This window comes from Saimiri boliviensis, chromosome 5, assembly GCF_048565385.1.
Source record: "Saimiri boliviensis isolate mSaiBol1 chromosome 5, mSaiBol1.pri, whole genome shotgun sequence".
NCBI lineage: Eukaryota > Metazoa > Chordata > Mammalia > Primates > Cebidae > Saimiri > Saimiri boliviensis.
This window is the reverse complement of record NC_133453.1, coordinates 135012810-135028865: the sequence shown is the minus strand read 5'-3', so window position 1 is coordinate 135028865 and position 16056 is coordinate 135012810. Positions and strand designations below refer to the sequence as shown.

The following is a 16056-nucleotide window of genomic DNA, read 5'->3' as shown; positions in this document are numbered from 1 at the left end:
TGGGGAGACTGAGACAATGGAGGCTTCCTTTAGGAAATTGTTAACGAGTCTTCCCCTGGCCTTCCCTTCCATTTAGCAGATAGAGGCTGTGTGAGGAGTTATTTTAGGTGTTCCAGGCATGGGAGCACACAGAAGGGACATGGTCTCGGAAGAGACCAGCCCTCGGTGGCTCTGAGGCCGTGAGGTTTCCTGGAACACAGATGCAGCCTTGGTCATCGCTGTCCCATCCCTGTGGGACCGATAAAATTAGTGTCCTCTGTTTCCAGATATCCAGTCACAACTGATTCCTTTTTCTTTTTAACCCTTTATTTGTAGTGATATCTTGCGGGTTTTTTTTTTTTTTAAATCTAGTAGTAAAAATCCAGGATTGGATATTTTGATTGTATGTTAGCTTGGTGCCAGGGTATCAGTCATTGCCACCACTAGGCTTCTGGGCACTGAAGCTCAAACCCTGACAGTTGCATTTAATTATTCCCCTTCCCATGCCCCCACGATTACTCCCCTTCCACGCCCATTCAGTAGCCAGGTCTACTTCATTTTATCCCAGCAGCATGTCTGAAATCTGCCTCTGGTTTTCTGTTCTTGCTGCCAGTATCCTACTTGGTCACTGTTTGCTTGGACTATTGCATGGGTTTTCTGCTTGGCCTCCCTGCCTTAAGGCTTTCTTCTTTCAATCCACCTCCTGCTCTGCTGCCAGAGCAGTCTCTGAAGCATAGCTCTGATCATGTCACTTCCCTATCTGAAACCTTCCATACCCCACATCCTGCCAAATGACCAGCAGCCTCCTTCGGTCCAGCCCATCTCCCAGTCCCCTCAACATGTGCTGCAGCCGTGCTACGAGGTTCCATCTTCCTTCTCCTATCCCTCCCTGATCCTCCCCCTCCCCCCACCGCCATCTTTGCACTGGGCATCCCCTTCAACTTCACTTCCAGTTGTCTGCATCCTCCAGGTATTATAATAAATTGGTTAGGGACATGAACCTTCTGAAGACACACAGGCCAGAGTTCTAGTCCCAGAACTTACTAGCAGTGTGATCTTGGGCATGATATTAGTGCCGACCTCACAGAGTTGGTGTGAGGATGACATGAGATCACCTGTGTGAAACATCTGGCACATAGTAAGTGAGCAGTCAGGTTGGCTGTGGTTATCCTCTTCTTCACCTCAGGTGCCGCCTCCTCCATGAAGCCTTCCTTCTGTTCCAGTCTGAAGGAGAGCATGTACTCATGGGCTATCGCATGGGGTGTCTGCCACCCACTCAGGCAGTTTCACATAGTAGCCCTCAGTTGAGTCCCCATGTTTCAGGGACAGATCACCCTTAGTAATTACACCTTGAATGATTGGTGTCTTGATGATGAAGAGATGCTTCAACATGCCATACCAGATTGCTATATAAAACCTAGTTTTTAATTTTTAACAGGATAGTCACTTTTCAGTGATCAGAATAGTCAAGTTCCCTGCCCTTTTTCTTTTTTTTGCCGTCTTTTTTTTTTTTTTTTTAATTATACTTGAAGTTCTGAGATACATGTGCAGAACATTCAGGTTTCTTACGTAGGTATACACGTGCCATGGTGGTTTGCTGCACCCCTCAACCCGTCATCAACATTAGGTATTTCTCCTAATGCTATCCCTCCTCTATGGGCCCAGTGTGTGATATTCCCCTCCCTGTGTCCATGTGTTCTCATTTATCAGCTCCCACTTATGAGTAAGAACATGCGGTGTTTGGTTTTCTGTTCCTGCATTAGTTTGCTGAGAATCCCTGCCCTTTCTTAATATGAGGGTCTCAGGAAAGCCCAAGCATGAATCTGAAGCTCCTGTCCTTTTGATTGTGCTGGCTGCAGAGCCACAGCTTTTCTCTCCACACTTCAATGTCCGCCTATTCTCATTGCCTGTCTTTAAATAGGTTAAATTGCTAATTAAGTAAGAATGGGCTAAAGACCTTCTGTAATAGTCTCCTGAGATGATGATTATTAATGCAGGCCGGGCACAGTGGCTCACGCCTGTAATCCCAGCACTTTGGGAGGCTGAGGTGGGCAGATTACCTGAGGTCAGGAGGTTGAAACCAGCCTGGCCATAATGGTGAAACCCATCTCTACCAAAAAACTACAAAAATTAGCCAGTCATGGTGGTACAGGCCTATAATCCCAGCTACTGGGGAGGCCAAGGCAGGAGAATCACTTGAACCCAGGAGGCGGAGGTTGCAGTGAGCCAAGATCACGCCACTGTACTCCAGCCTGGGCAACAGAGCGAGACTCTCTCTCAAAAAAAAAAAAAAATATATATATAGATAGATAGATAGATAGATAGATAGATTCCTTGGCTGATTCTCACACCTTCTGAATCAAAATCTTTGAGGGTTGGGCCCAACAATCTGCATTTTAGCAAGCTTACCCAAGGGCTCTATATGTGCTCTAAAATAAAGCTTCCAAACACTTACTTAGATTCTGGTTCCATGAGCCCAAAGAAATTCTGTCTGTGTGTCTGCTTAACTTATCTACCTCTTCACACTCCTGGGGACTCTTCATGTTACCCCACCCCAGGGCTCTATTAAAATTTTCTGTCTTCTACCTGTGTTACAGAATGTGCCACCATGTTACAGAATGTGCTACCGTGTACCGTATTACTGTGTTGTGGCTTCTCACTCTGTATCACCGGGCCCCACCTAGCACTTGATGCAGAAGCTTACTCAATATGGGTTGAATGAATGATTATTAGACATTTCATTTACATTGTTTAGACTAATCAGTTTAACCTACAGGTTAACTGTACCCAAAAACTTATCTGAAATGTAAGTAAGCTATATTTAAAGCCTTAGAATTTAATAATGTATCCTGATTCTGTACTGAAAACTTGTATATTTGATGTATTTGATTGCTCCTAGGGGAATGCTAAGATATTACATTCTTGGCATGGTTCTTTAGTTTTAGCTTAGAGCAATAGGAAAAACTATACTTTGTCATTTGTGATATAATTTATGGATTAAAAATACTTCATTCAGCCAGAACTTATTCCAAGTCAAAGTTTTAAAACTGTGAATAGCTATCTCATGTACCCTTTAAGTTGACTTAGACTCCAGATAAATTTTCTTCTTAAAATAACTTCACTGCATAAGAAATAATAGCATACAGCACGGAACTTTGGATTTGTCCTGTAGACACCATGGTGAGTATCAAACAGTGATGTAGACTTTTGGAGTTACCTGCTCTTACTCCATGATAAAGCATTTAGAAGAGAATTTCCATCTATACTTTTTTACTTTGTGGTTTGAATAGAGATTTTCAGGCTTTGTAAAAATTGTTCTTCTCTCAAGACAGAAACAGTAAGAAAATTTAAGACTGAGACAATTTTAAAGGAAAAGAAAAAGGAACCAACTTTAGTCTCAAATTAGCTTTACCTATTTTTAGTATAAATGATAAAGCACCTTAAATGAAAATCAGTGTATCAAAAGTGCCTTAGAATTTTCAGAATTCTACTTAAATCAAAAAGAGTTTCTAATTCTTAAATACATGAAAATGCACGTACCACATAAAAGTGTTGTTTTTTTCTTTTTCCTTTCCCACTAGGGTTCTGTGATGGTGAGAATGATGGACATGGGGAAGGTATGAACTGATTTTCCCTGCCTGTGTCGGAGTGGGATGCTGAGTAGTGGACATAACCTTTCATTAGCTTCACTAATAAACATTCATGTTTTCAGGACTCCCCCATATGCTGACAGCTGCTGATTGGCTTACATTTCAGAGAGCCTCTAGAAAATTAAGGCGAGCCATGTTGAAGGCCAGGAGAAAGCAGTGTGTGGTTACATTACAAAGCTTCCTTTTTATCTAGGTCCCCACAGTCACAAGGTTGTGCAAGGAAGCAGAAGTTGTAATCACATGAAAATATGAATGAATCAATCAGTTAAGCAATTAGTTATTCCAGTAGTTTCTGCCTGTTTAGAAAGTCTTTGTTGACGTATGTAAATATACAATGTCCCAGTATGGGCCTGAAAAAAAGAAAGAAAGAAAATTAGCCAGTATGTGCCTGAAAAAAGTAAATAAATAAACAATACCAGAAAAATGTAAATTGATGGTGAAATGAATACGCAAACCTGACATAAGATGCTGAGTTTGTCAAACCGATTCAGTGTTGGAGATTTATGGAAATGACTCTCCAAGCCGTTGACAAAGGAAGGGCCCCACACAGCATTTATTCATTCAGTACCAGCTACAGTTTTCTTTTTCGGTATCTTTATAATCCAGACTTTAATTTTTGTAATCTGAAAATAAACAACAAAATTAGGTTTCTATGTCACAGAGGTGAGACTGATGGGGGACATGATGAATGAGGAGCATTTTGCAGGAGGCACAGCTCTCTATCGTCATTTTGCATATGCCTTTTCTGGGCAAGCCCTTTCAGGCTGTGAATAAAGTCACGAGAAGTTAAGACATCAATAAATATCTAATCCATTAGAACAAATTCATAAAATCACAAGAAGTTAAAACATGAATAAACATCTTATCCATTAGAACAGAAATTCGTAAAACCACAGGAAATTAAAACATCAGTGAACATCTCGTCAATTAGAACAGAAATTCATAAATGGCTTCAAGGTTGGTTGCATTCCTTCAATGCTTCAAAGAATTTCCACCAAATCTTGGATATGAAAAGGGACTAAAAACAATGAACTTTAAGAAAACAGTCCCCATTAAGGCATTGGAGTCTGCCGCAACCATATTCTTATAACCAACCTCTTTTGAGAAGTAGCCTTGAGCTGTGTGTGATGCCACCTCACTCAGCCCTTGAAACTTTTTCCAGCATCTGACAGTACCTTTCAGGGCAGTTTTTTTTTTTTTTCTTTGGAGGAGGACATGGAGTCTCTCTCTGTCACCCAGGCTGGAGTGCAGTGGCGCAATCTCAGCTCAGTGCAACCTTTGCCTCCTGAGTTCAAGTGATTGTCCCAGCTCAGCCTCCTGAGTAGCTAAGACTACAGGTACCCACTGCCATGCCCAACTAAGTTTTAATTTTTTAAATTTTTTTTTAATTTTTAGTAGAGATGGGGTTTGCCACGTTGGCCAGGCTGGTATCGAATTCCTGACCTCAGACAATCTGCCCGCTTCAGCCTCCCAAAGTGCTGGGATTACAGGTGTGAGCCACCGTACCCAGCCTTTTAGAGCAACTTTTTATGCTTGACCTCCCATTGTGTTAGTTTATAAAGGATCTCAAAACCCATTTTTTTTGTTCTGTAGTTTGCTGAGAGCCAGCTCTAGGGTCAGCATTTATCAGACACAAGAGAGACACCTGGGGACACTGACAAAGCCTGGCCTAGTTTAGCGGAAGTGGGTGCTGCCCTGGTGGTGCTGGGCAGGTTGCCTGAAGAGCACTGTATCCTTCTCTTACTCTGCTGTCAAATAAGTTAGACCCTCACCTGTACTTCATTCATTCTAGCAGTCCACGATTGTATTTATAGACTAGGTTTTGTTAACTACAAGATAAATTTATTTTAGAGTTTTTGTTTCAAACTCTTATCTCAGAATTTACTGGAAAAGTTTGAGCCCTGTTTCAGGTGCCTTCTTTCTGGGGTCCATCATTCTTGGGTACCCGGCCGTGTTGTGTGGGGCTAAGGCAGGATGGTCATGACAGTCACACTGGCACTTTGGTGGCCACTGGAACTCAACAGCATTCCTGGTTCTGAGCAGTCACCGGTGTCCCTAGCATGGAATCCCCTTCCTGACATCAGACCACTTAACTCCTGAGGGCTGGGCCTTGTTTTCTGGTTCTTTCTGAGAACAAAAAGCATTTCCTTGTTCTGTGACCCAGCATTCTTGTTTTACTTGGTACGACTGAGAGAGTTAAAGCAGAAAGCCCTGGAATGGTCCCTTCATACTGGTGGTTTTATCGCATTAAAGAGCCAGCAGCGGTCCCAGCGGCTGCCCAGCCTCAGATCCTCTGGGTTGTTGGCTCCTTTTTGTCCCCCATTTCCATCCCACAGCCAAGTAGCTTCACTACCACCATGTCTTCCAGCTAATACCCCTCTTCTCCGTCCTTGCCCATTTCATCTTTGTTGCATTATCATGGCTCTCTCCTCATCCCTCTCCTTCCATTCTCTTTTGCCATGCCTGCAGAGCCCTGTCTGCCCTGGGCCGCCTTCCTCTACATTTTACTTCCTACCATCCCTTTACTCAGCCTACACTCCAGCGGAAAATACTTGCTTTACTCTCGTCTTCCATCTCTTGGAATTCCCTTCTCCTGTGTCTCTAAGGCAGGCGTCCCCAGACTTTCTACACAGGGGGCCAGTTCACTGTCCCTCAGACCGTTGGAGGGCCACCACATACTGTGCTCCTCTCACTGACCACCAGTGAAAGAGGTGCCCCTTCCTGAAGTGCGGCGGGGGACTGGATAGATGGCCTCAGGGGGCCGCATGTGGCCCGAGGGCCGTAGTTTGGGGACGCCTGTTCTAAGGCCTCCCCCAGCGCCAGATCCAAAGCCCTCCTGGCCTCTTCCTCTTCTGCACCTCAGCGCCTCTCAGCAGCATCTACCCTTGGCTCTCTCGGGCTTCCACTCGTTTCTTCTTTCAGTGATGGTTACTTACGTGTTGCCCTTATCCACTGACTAGGATAGACTTTCTGTCAAGGTTGAATCCGGGTCTGACTCATTTCTGCAACCCCTACATTAGTGCTCAGGGTGCCTTCCCTAGTAGACAGTCCACAAATAAGTCACTTTTGTGTGTTAAATAAGTCAAACATTTTATTTGTTAAATCATTTTTTACAAAGATAATTTGTTCAGCCAAAGGTAGGTGGGATGGCTGCTTTCTTTTTTTGTTCTTGTTTTTTTGAGACAGGGTCTTGTTCTGTTGCCCAGGCTGGAGTGCAGTGGCACAAACATGGCTCAGTGTGGCCTCAGCAGTTCTCCCACCTCAGCCTCCCGAGTAGCTGGGACTACAGGTGTGAGCTACCACACCCAGCTAATTTTGAAATATTTTGTAGAGACAGGGTCTCACTAAGTTGCCCAGGCTTGTCTCCAACTCCTGGGCTCAAGTGATCCTCCCACCTCAGCTCCACAAAGGGCTAGGGTGATAGGCGTGAGCCACCGCGCCCCGCCTGGATGCCTGCTTCTCATGAAATGACTGTGCTGCCTTTTTTCCCCTTTAGTAGCGTCTTTCCCTGGCCCGCTGAAAGAAGAGAATCTGTTACATGTTCCGAAGCCACTGCCAAAACAACTGTGGGAAACCAAGGAGGTGGGTGAACAGTACCCAACTATGTTTGTTGTCACTGAATGTGTGTACTTTGGAGGTCATCAAAAAAGCCTGCAGAGGTGAAAACAAGAGGAACTTGGGGAAAAGGAGATTTGTCTGAGGACAGAGATAAGAATATACAAGGGATGACATTTCAAGTAAAAATTATCACAGTTGTGTCAGTGAATTAGTACATGGATCTCTTGACTTTCTAATTTTCATATGAATTTACTTACTCAGAAAAACCCTGCTAAGTCCCCCATATTTTACTTGTTTTGCTGAAAGCTCCGAAACCTGGTTGTAAGTCACAGGCAGATTTTTCTGGTTTTTAGCCAGCACTTTATACCAGTCTCCAGCTTCTGTCCGGAATTACTGGTGTACCAGATAGCCCTTTTAAAATCAAGGGCATTTGACGTGAGTCCTCCAAGAGTCAGTACATAAGGCATCTGTTTTACTCTGATTTCCATGTGCCTTTGAGAATTTGTATCTAAAATTCTGCTAGCTGACCTCCACCTCAGCCATCTGTAAACCTCACCCAGTGTGGAAGAAAGGGAGGTCCCACAGTACTTGCCTTGGCCTTCCTTCCGTAGGGAAGCTGTGTTGACTTTGAAAGAAAACAGTGAAGCTGCTCCAGCCCTAAGGCTGCTCTCCTGCAATAGCTTGTATTGCCTCTGTACTTAACTCTCCTTGCCTGTGAAGGATCCCTTTGGTCCAGCTTCATTTTCTTCTGCCAGGTCTACCGGAGTCACCATTAGCAGTGCAATTGTCTTAAAAGGTTTTTTTGTAAAAGCAAGATGTATCTGATGTTTAATCATCTGGAAAGTAAAAAGGAGATATGATTTAAAATTCACATGTTTAAACACAGGAGAAGCACCTGTGCTATGTGTTTTGGGCTGTGAAAGGCACAGTGGTTTTGGAGGCTTCTGTCAGAGGACAACTATGTCTTCTCCAGCAAAGAAGCCAGTGGCATGCACACCTCCCTGACTACCAGGGACTGGCCTCTCTGGAAAGAGGCGTTCATCTTCCTTGGTTCTTGTGGATTTGGAGTATTCATTCCTGTCCATCTGGAGCTTATATTCTAGTTGAAATAGCTTATTTTCTTCTGACATTCTTTTTTTAACCCTGTTTTTTTCTTTTATTTATTTATTTTCCTCTCAAGCCATTATGAAAAGAAATGTTTATTTAAAAGCTCTACATTAACATCTTGAATTGTAGCTAAAGGAAAATAAAAAATAAAAATAAAAATAAAATTTAAAAAAAAAAAGCTCTATATCAGCTGGATATGGTGGCTCACGCCTGTAATCCTATCACTTTGGGAGGCCAAGGTGGGTGGATCACCTGAGGTTGGGAGTTTGAGACCAGCCTGGTCAACATGGCGAAACCCCATCTGTACTAAAAATACAAAAATTAGCTGGGCGTGGTGGCACCCATCTGTAATCCCCACTACTCAGGAGGCTGAGGCAGGAGAATTGCTTGAACCCGGGAAGCAGAGGTTGCAGTGAGCCAAGATCGCACTACTGCACTCCAACCTGGGCAACAAGAGTGAAACTGTTTCAAAAAGAAAAAAAAAGTTCTGTGTATAAAACACTGGCCTTTTAATACTATTCTAGAAGGTAAATTGATAAGGCATCAAATTAAGAAAATATATTAATATTATACCCCCTTTAGGCCTGGAAGTTTTTTTTGTTTGTTTGTTTCTTTGTCTTGAGACGGAGTTTCGCTCTTGATACCCAGGCTGGAGTGCAATGGCGTGGTCTCAGCTCACTGCAACCTCCGCTTCCTGGATTCAGGCTGTTCACCTGCCTCAGCTTCCTGAGTAGCTGGGACTACAGGCGTGCGCCACCATGCCCAGCTAATTTTTGTATTTTTAGTAGAGATGGGGTTTCACTTTGTTGACCAGGATGGTCTCGATCTCTTGACCTTGTGATCCACCCGCCTCGGCCTCCCAAAGTGCTGTGATTATAGGCTTGAGCCACCGCACCCGGCCAGGCCTGGAAGTTTTTTAAAAAGTCTTGCCAAAACCTAGGCCAGGCAGGCGTGGTGGCTGATACCTGTAATCCTAGCACTTTGGGAGGTTGAGACAGGTGGATGATGAGATCAGGAGTTCGAGACCCGCCTGGCCAACATGGTGAAACCCCATGTCTACTAACAATACAAAAATTAGCTGGGCATGGTGACAGGCACCTGTAATCCCAACTACTCAGGAGGCTGAGGCAGGAGAATCACTTGAACCTAGGAGGTAGAGGCTGCAGTGAGCAGAGACTGGGCCATTGCATTCCAGCCTGGGCAACAGAGCGACTACATCTCAAAAGGAAAAAAAAAAAAAAAAGTCTTGCCAAAACCTAAACGGCTGCTCTGTGAGGACACTATTGACATGTGGACTCTCACTTGCACCGACTAGAGGCTCAAGATCCTTGTGAAGACACTTTTCAAAAACCTGAATTTGGCTTTACAGTGAGTAAACCTAGCTTTCATTGTCTCTTCTCAGATTCAGTCCCTCTCAGGACGCCCTCGATCCTGTGATGTTGGAGGTGGCAGGTAAGTAACATTCTTTCTGTTTGTGTTTCAGAGACTATCCAGAAGGTTTTCCTGAAAGGAAAGTCTCACTGCTTTGTTACAGAACTCTCAGAAACGTAATTTGCTATGTATAAATTGAAAGTCAACTGCAGTTTCATAAAAACAGTCACTCTCTTTTGATACTCATATTTCGTCTGTTTAAAGTAATTAAATTACATAACTGTAATAACAAAACTGACATAAGTATGTTTGAGAATTACATAGCTGACTTGGTAAATACATCACTCTCTGGGTAAAAGCAGCGGCAGAAGCAGAAATGTGCAGGAATGGAGAGAAGCCCACCAGCCCTGAGCTGTGGCAGGCTGCAGGCATCAGTGACATCCTGGCCAGAGGAGAAGGAAAGCATCAGTTCACCTGGCGACTTGGTGGCACAGACATTAAGAGAGTTTCTGTGACTGTACTTAATGTCACTGAACTGTACACATAGAAATGGTTAAAATGGTAAATGTTATGATACATCCTTCACCACAACTTAAAAACATAAATGGGGGCCGGGCGCGGTGGCACAAGCCTGTAATCCCAGCACTTTGGGAGGCTGAGGCAGGTGGATCACGAGGTCAAGAGATCGAGACCATCCTGGTCAACATGGTGAAACCCCGTCTCTACTAAAAATATTTTAAAAAATTAGCTGGGCATGGTGGCACGTGCCTGTAATCTCAGCTACTCAGGAGGCTGAGGCAGGAGAATTGCCTGAATCCAGGAGGCGGAGGTTGCAGTGAGCCAAGATCGTGCCATTGCACTCCAGCCTGGGTAACAAGAAAACTCCATCTCCAAAAATAAAAAATAAAAATAAAAAAACATAAATGGAAGATAAATATATTTTCCATTTGCAATACAAAAGAGTTTCTGTGAAACCATTCATTTGTTAGTGGATTTAATAGTATGCAACTTCACTCCCTGAAAGATTTGAGACAACTTACAAAAATATATATAGTACAAGCAAATGAAAAAGGAAGTTCATGAGGAAGTTGAGTCTAAGAGAAAACGAGGAGATGAAAGAGGTAACGAGGCCCTTGCCTTAACAGAAGCTGCTTTGAGAGGGTCAGCTGTTGTGCTGCGTGGGATGGTACAGACGGCTGCTGGACCCCTTGGAACTCGATGGGCTTATCCTGAGCCCTGAGAAAGCTTCCTGGGGCTGTTTGTCAAAGCGTCCGTGACAGCAGTCCCAGCACTTGGAACCAAAGCCAGTTCAGATACAGCAAGTCTTCCCAGGGCCAAAATCATGTGGTTTGGAAATGAGACTTTTGCATGGTCCGACTTAGTACATACAATCACCAGTGGGTCAGTGGGTGAAATAAACCTACTCACCAGTGGATCAGTGGGTGAACTAAACCTATTTCAAGCAATCCTTGAATATGATTTCCCCCGACAGAGCTTCCAGTGAGTATCTCACAGCAGCACATTCAAGGCACTCCCTACTGAGTACCTGGAGCTCAGGCATTCTTTTTGACTGGTTAAGAGCCATACCATTTACCATTTTAAACATTTCTATGGCCAGGCTCAGTGGCTCATGCCTGTAATGTCAGCCCTTTGGGAGCCCAAGGCGGGTGGATCACGAGGTCAGGAGATAGAGACCATCTGGCTAACATGGTGAAACCCTGTCTCTACTAAACATGCAAAAATAGCTGGGTGTGGTGGTGCACACCTGTAGTCCCAGCTACTCGGGAGGCTGAGGCAGGAGAATTGCTTGAACCCAGGAGGCAGAGACTGCAGCAAGCTAAAATCATGCCGCTGCACTACAACCTGGGTGACAGTGCGAGACTCCGTCTCAAAAAAAAAAACAAAAACCAAAAAACATTTCTGTGTGTATAGTTCAGTGACATTAAGTACATTCACAGAAACTCTCTTAATTAACTTCGGTGCAACCAAGCTGCCAGATGACCTGATGCTTTCCTCTTTTTGTCTAGTTAAACATAAACTCAGGTAATTTGCTGAGTTGTGCCATAGGTTGATGTTCACTTAAGCATGTCGGAAAGCCTGCCAGCACACATGCCAACAAAAGACGGGACGCTGAGGGCTGCAAGGACATTCCCATGGAAACGGCAAGATTTTCCTCGAGAGTCTCCCTCAACCTATTCTGGTTCAGGGGCTTCCTGGTAAAAAGGAAATTTGGAGAAAAAAAAAAAAGGATTTTCTTCAAGAGCCAATTTTGGCTTAACCATCAGGCTCTGAAAGCCTACATTATAGAATCAGACTTCAGTACTTTAGCCCTGGAGAGGGTTTTTTGTTTGTTTTGTTTTTATTTATTTGTTTAATTTTTTTTTTTTTAAGATGGAGTCTCTGTCACTCAGGCTGGAGTGCAGTGGCATGCTCTTGGCTCACTGCAACCTCCACCTCCCGGGTTCAAGCGATTCTCCTGCCTCAGCCTCCCAAGTAGCTGGAATTACAGTATTTTTAGTAGAGACAGGGTTTCACCATATTGGCCGGGCTGGTTTCGAACTCCTGACCTCAAGTGATTCACCTACCTTGGCCTCCCACAGCACTGGGATTATAAGTGTGAGCCACTATGCCTAACTTGTTTTGTTTTTAAAGATGGGGTCTTACTGTGTTGGCCAGGGTGATCTCGAACTCCTGGCCTCAAGTGATCCTCCCAAAGGATCACTTGCCTCAGCCTCCCATAGCACTGAGATTACAGGTGTGAGCCACCATGCCTGGCCAACCCAGAGAATTCTAAAGCAGGTGTTTCTTAGGTAGAGAAAGTTGTTGTCTTGCCCTTACATTGCAGATAGAATTCCATTCAGTGACTCCAAGTCATGCAGATATTTATTGGTCCCCTGATTCTTGGCACTGGCTAGAACAATGAACAAAACAGATGAAGTTCCTGCTTTTGAGGAGCTAATAATCTAGTGGAGCAAGATGGGCAGAAACCAGTAAGCACAGCATGGCAAAATTCGTGTGTGGGAAAATGCACTGAAGGAGATGCAGGCGCAGCAGGTGGGCAGGCAGCCACCGGCGGCATTGCAGAAGGCTTTCTGACAGGGTCAAGTGAGGCGGACAGAGCTCCAGGCAGTGGGAGCACCAAGCAAAAGACCCCAAGGCAGGAGGAGGCCTGGAGCTCAAGGAGGCTTGTGTTGCTTGGATCTGGCTCAGAGAAAATGGGAGTCATTAGAGGGTCTTGAATGGGGGGCAAGCCATGACTTTCCTTAGATGGGTGGTGACTTGGATGGGTAGTAACTGTATTTGGACAGGAACCACCTATATTGGTCCCAGCTGCAGAGGAATTGCTGTGAATGTTACTCATGGCCTGGTTCACAGTGGCCACATTTTTCCCATCCTTGCTCTGTGCCGTTGGACACGTCTCCCTGCCGCGCCCCGCACTCCCTGCTTCACTCCCACCTGATCACCCATGGATCTTCCTTCTCAGTCAGAAAGCCCATTGTTCTCACATCAAGGACTCTGGGGTCTCAATTTTTTTTTCTAGACCTTGACCTTTAACCCTATAAACAGTTCTATACTTCCAGCCATCTAAACAACAAAATTCAGGCCGGGCGCAGTGGCCCACGCCTGTAATCCCAGCGCTTTGGGAGGCCAAGGTGGGCAGATCACTTGAGGTCAGGAGTTCGAGACCAGCCTGACCAACATGGCGAAACCCTGTCTCTACTAAAAATACAAAAATTAGCTGGGTGTGGTGATGTACATCTGTAATCCCAGCTACTCAGGAGGCTGAGGCAAGAGAATTGCTTGAGTCCTGGAGGCAGAGGTTGCAGTGAGCCGAGATTGCACCACTGCACTCCAGCCAAGATGACAGAGTGAGACTCCTTCTCTAAAAAATAAAATAAAAAAGACAAAATTTATATGCAGTTTTTCCACAACTAAAATGATCCTTCTTTCTCATCATCTGGTTGGACACCTCTCCTGCTGTTCCATTTCTTTCCAAGACTCCACAGATCACCCAGTCCTACTTTTACAAAGAAAAGTGAGGTGAGGCCGGCAGGAGCGAGAGCTCAGCTCTCCTCTGCCACTGATTCCCCCGTCACCAGCCTCCTCTAGTCCTAATCAGGGTGGCCACTTTACTACTCCCTGGCCCTCCTCCCACTGGCTTTGCAGAGGCCTTTCTCTGCTAATTAGCCTTCCTTCATTTCCAGAATTCTCAGCCATGCTTCTTGAAAGGCTTTTGACTCTCGAGTGTTCCTTACTTCTTACCCATCCTTGACCCACCATGGGATGGCTTCCACGTCTTCTGTTCAGTGGAAACTTGAGAATGTCAGTTACCTCCTGTGCGTAACTGGGAGAGAAACATCCCTGCTGCGTGTCTTCCTACTCAGCAAAAAGTCGAAGCCAAAGTAGAACTTATGATCTCATCCATGCCCCTGCCCTCATTCCCAGTCTCCCGTATCTTCAGTGTCCTGTCTCAGTCTCCAGGCCAAAGGCCCCAGAGATGTTCTTGAGTCCTGCTTCCTTGTCTCTGGAGCCCCCTGTGGCTCTCCCTCCCTGCGCTCGTGGTCTCCTGCTGGACTGTCCAGCAGTGTCACAGCATCCCTCTCTGCCTCCCAGTCTGCTCCTTGCACCCCAAGACCCCATCCCCAAGACTGTTAGCTGCACTGTCCTAAGGAAGGCTGATATCCCTCCCCACACACACTGCCCACACCGCTTTCAGCCTTCCACCATCATTCATATGTCAGTGTCACCCGCACGACAGTCCCAGCCTCGGCTGCTCTCTGCCTGCTTTTCTGGTTCCATCTCCCATCACTACCCAGCCTTCCTCAACGCAACCCTCCCTTGTCTGAATCCTCATGGTTCAGAGGGCGCACCCTGTAGTCTCACACCTCCCTGCTTCTGCCCATGCTGTGAGCTTTGCCTGAAACCTTTTTCCCTAACAAGATCACCTGAATTCTTTAGCCTTTAAACTCAGCTCAGATGTCCTCCAAGGAAGCCTCCTCAGGTTGGCCGGGCCTCCCTCCACATGGCCTCCCGCCAGGCTCTGTCACTGCATGATGGGATTGTATTATGTTGCCAGTTATGTTCCTTACAGCTCAGTGTTTTAAAGCCCAGATGCCAGTGGCTGGCCCCTGGGAGGTGCTCTCCTGGCATGTGCAGGATGGGATAAGGTGTCCTCAGTGCATCTCATGATGCCCCCTGCTCCTGGCTGGTGGCAACTTCCCCCACATTCTCCCCTGCTTCACCCTCACTGCGCTTTTCCTAGGTCAACCCTGGGCCACTACAGGGGGTCCTTCTCATTGGTTCTCCCTGCCTGTTTCTGCTCCCTGCAGCCATCCTCCACACTGGAACTACAGTGACATTTCTGAAATGTCATTCTCCAGCTTAACCTGACCTCCCTTTTTCTACCGTCCCTGATCTAGACTCCTGAGAAGAGCACATCCTCTCCTGCCCCATCTGCTACCCTCCCTTCCCCATACGCTGCCCTGACACTGGACACCTTGGCCATGCCCAGCTTCTCACAGTTCCACACACACTTGTGTCACATCCATGACAAACCCGGCCCCTCCAGAGCCCATCCCGACATGAACAACTCCTGCGTTTGTGCTCCCAGAGCCACTTGTACCCACTGGTCATGCACACCCCTTCTCAAACCTGCACCGCGCGCTTCCTGCCACGCTGCACTTACTTGCTTTCCCAGCCTATCTCTCCTGCAGTCCGTGAACTGCGAGGACAAGGTCCTCTCGGACCTGGCTAGCAGGCCCCTCCCTGAGCCCCGCCCTTGAGAGGGCTTCATTCTCAAAGGGAACATACCACCATTGTACACTGCTAGGCCTAGGGGGTGGCCAGAGAGTCAGCGTGGTGTGAACAGAGCTTTGCCGCGTAGTCTGGGATGGCCATGTGCGCGCACTGCAGTACAGAGCAGGACTTGGGGGAAGAGAAGGGGACTGGACGGAGAGCCAGGCTGCCTCTCCCTGTGTGTTCTGGCACAGAACTCCAAGAAGTCTGAGAGTTCTTCATGTAAATCTGGCCTCGCAGGCTATCATGAAGGCTATTATGAAGGTATAATTTGTCAAGATAGACACACAGAACAAAGTTCATGTAAGGGTTTGCTCATTTGATTTGTAACTTTAAAAATGGAAACAGATGGTATGCGGGCCTCCTTTTATACCCTAGCTCCCAGCCTGCACAATTCAGGAGCAGGCCTGACCCCAGACACACTCACCCTGCGCGTTCACCATTGGTGCCACCACCACGTGGCTGCTGCCTGCCACACAGTGCCCAGCCCACAGATGGTGATAAATGAATGGCAGCATGTCTGTCATTCTAAGTTTATAAAGACTGTAATTTTAAAAATGTATCTTGGAAGGTAGCTAGTTACTCAGAGATACTT

At 45.9% G+C, this 16056-nt stretch overlaps 1 protein-coding gene across 4 annotated transcripts in view; it reads left to right on the top strand.

Moving 5' to 3' along the window:
* Positions 1 to 16056, top strand: part of CRTC3 (CREB regulated transcription coactivator 3) — a 117801-nt gene that overhangs the window by 83752 nt on the left and 17993 nt on the right. For 2 of the 4 annotated variants that reach the window (XM_039479853.2, XM_074400047.1), the window contains exons 7-9: positions 3561 to 3596; positions 7126 to 7211; positions 9697 to 9746. In XM_039479853.2, coding sequence (XP_039335787.1) covers positions 3561 to 3596; positions 7126 to 7211; positions 9697 to 9746 — 172 coding nt within the window. The remainder of the gene's footprint in view (positions 1 to 3560; positions 3597 to 7125; positions 7212 to 9696; positions 9747 to 16056) is intronic. The other 2 variants (XM_074400046.1, XM_039479854.2) reach the window with 2 other exon arrangements.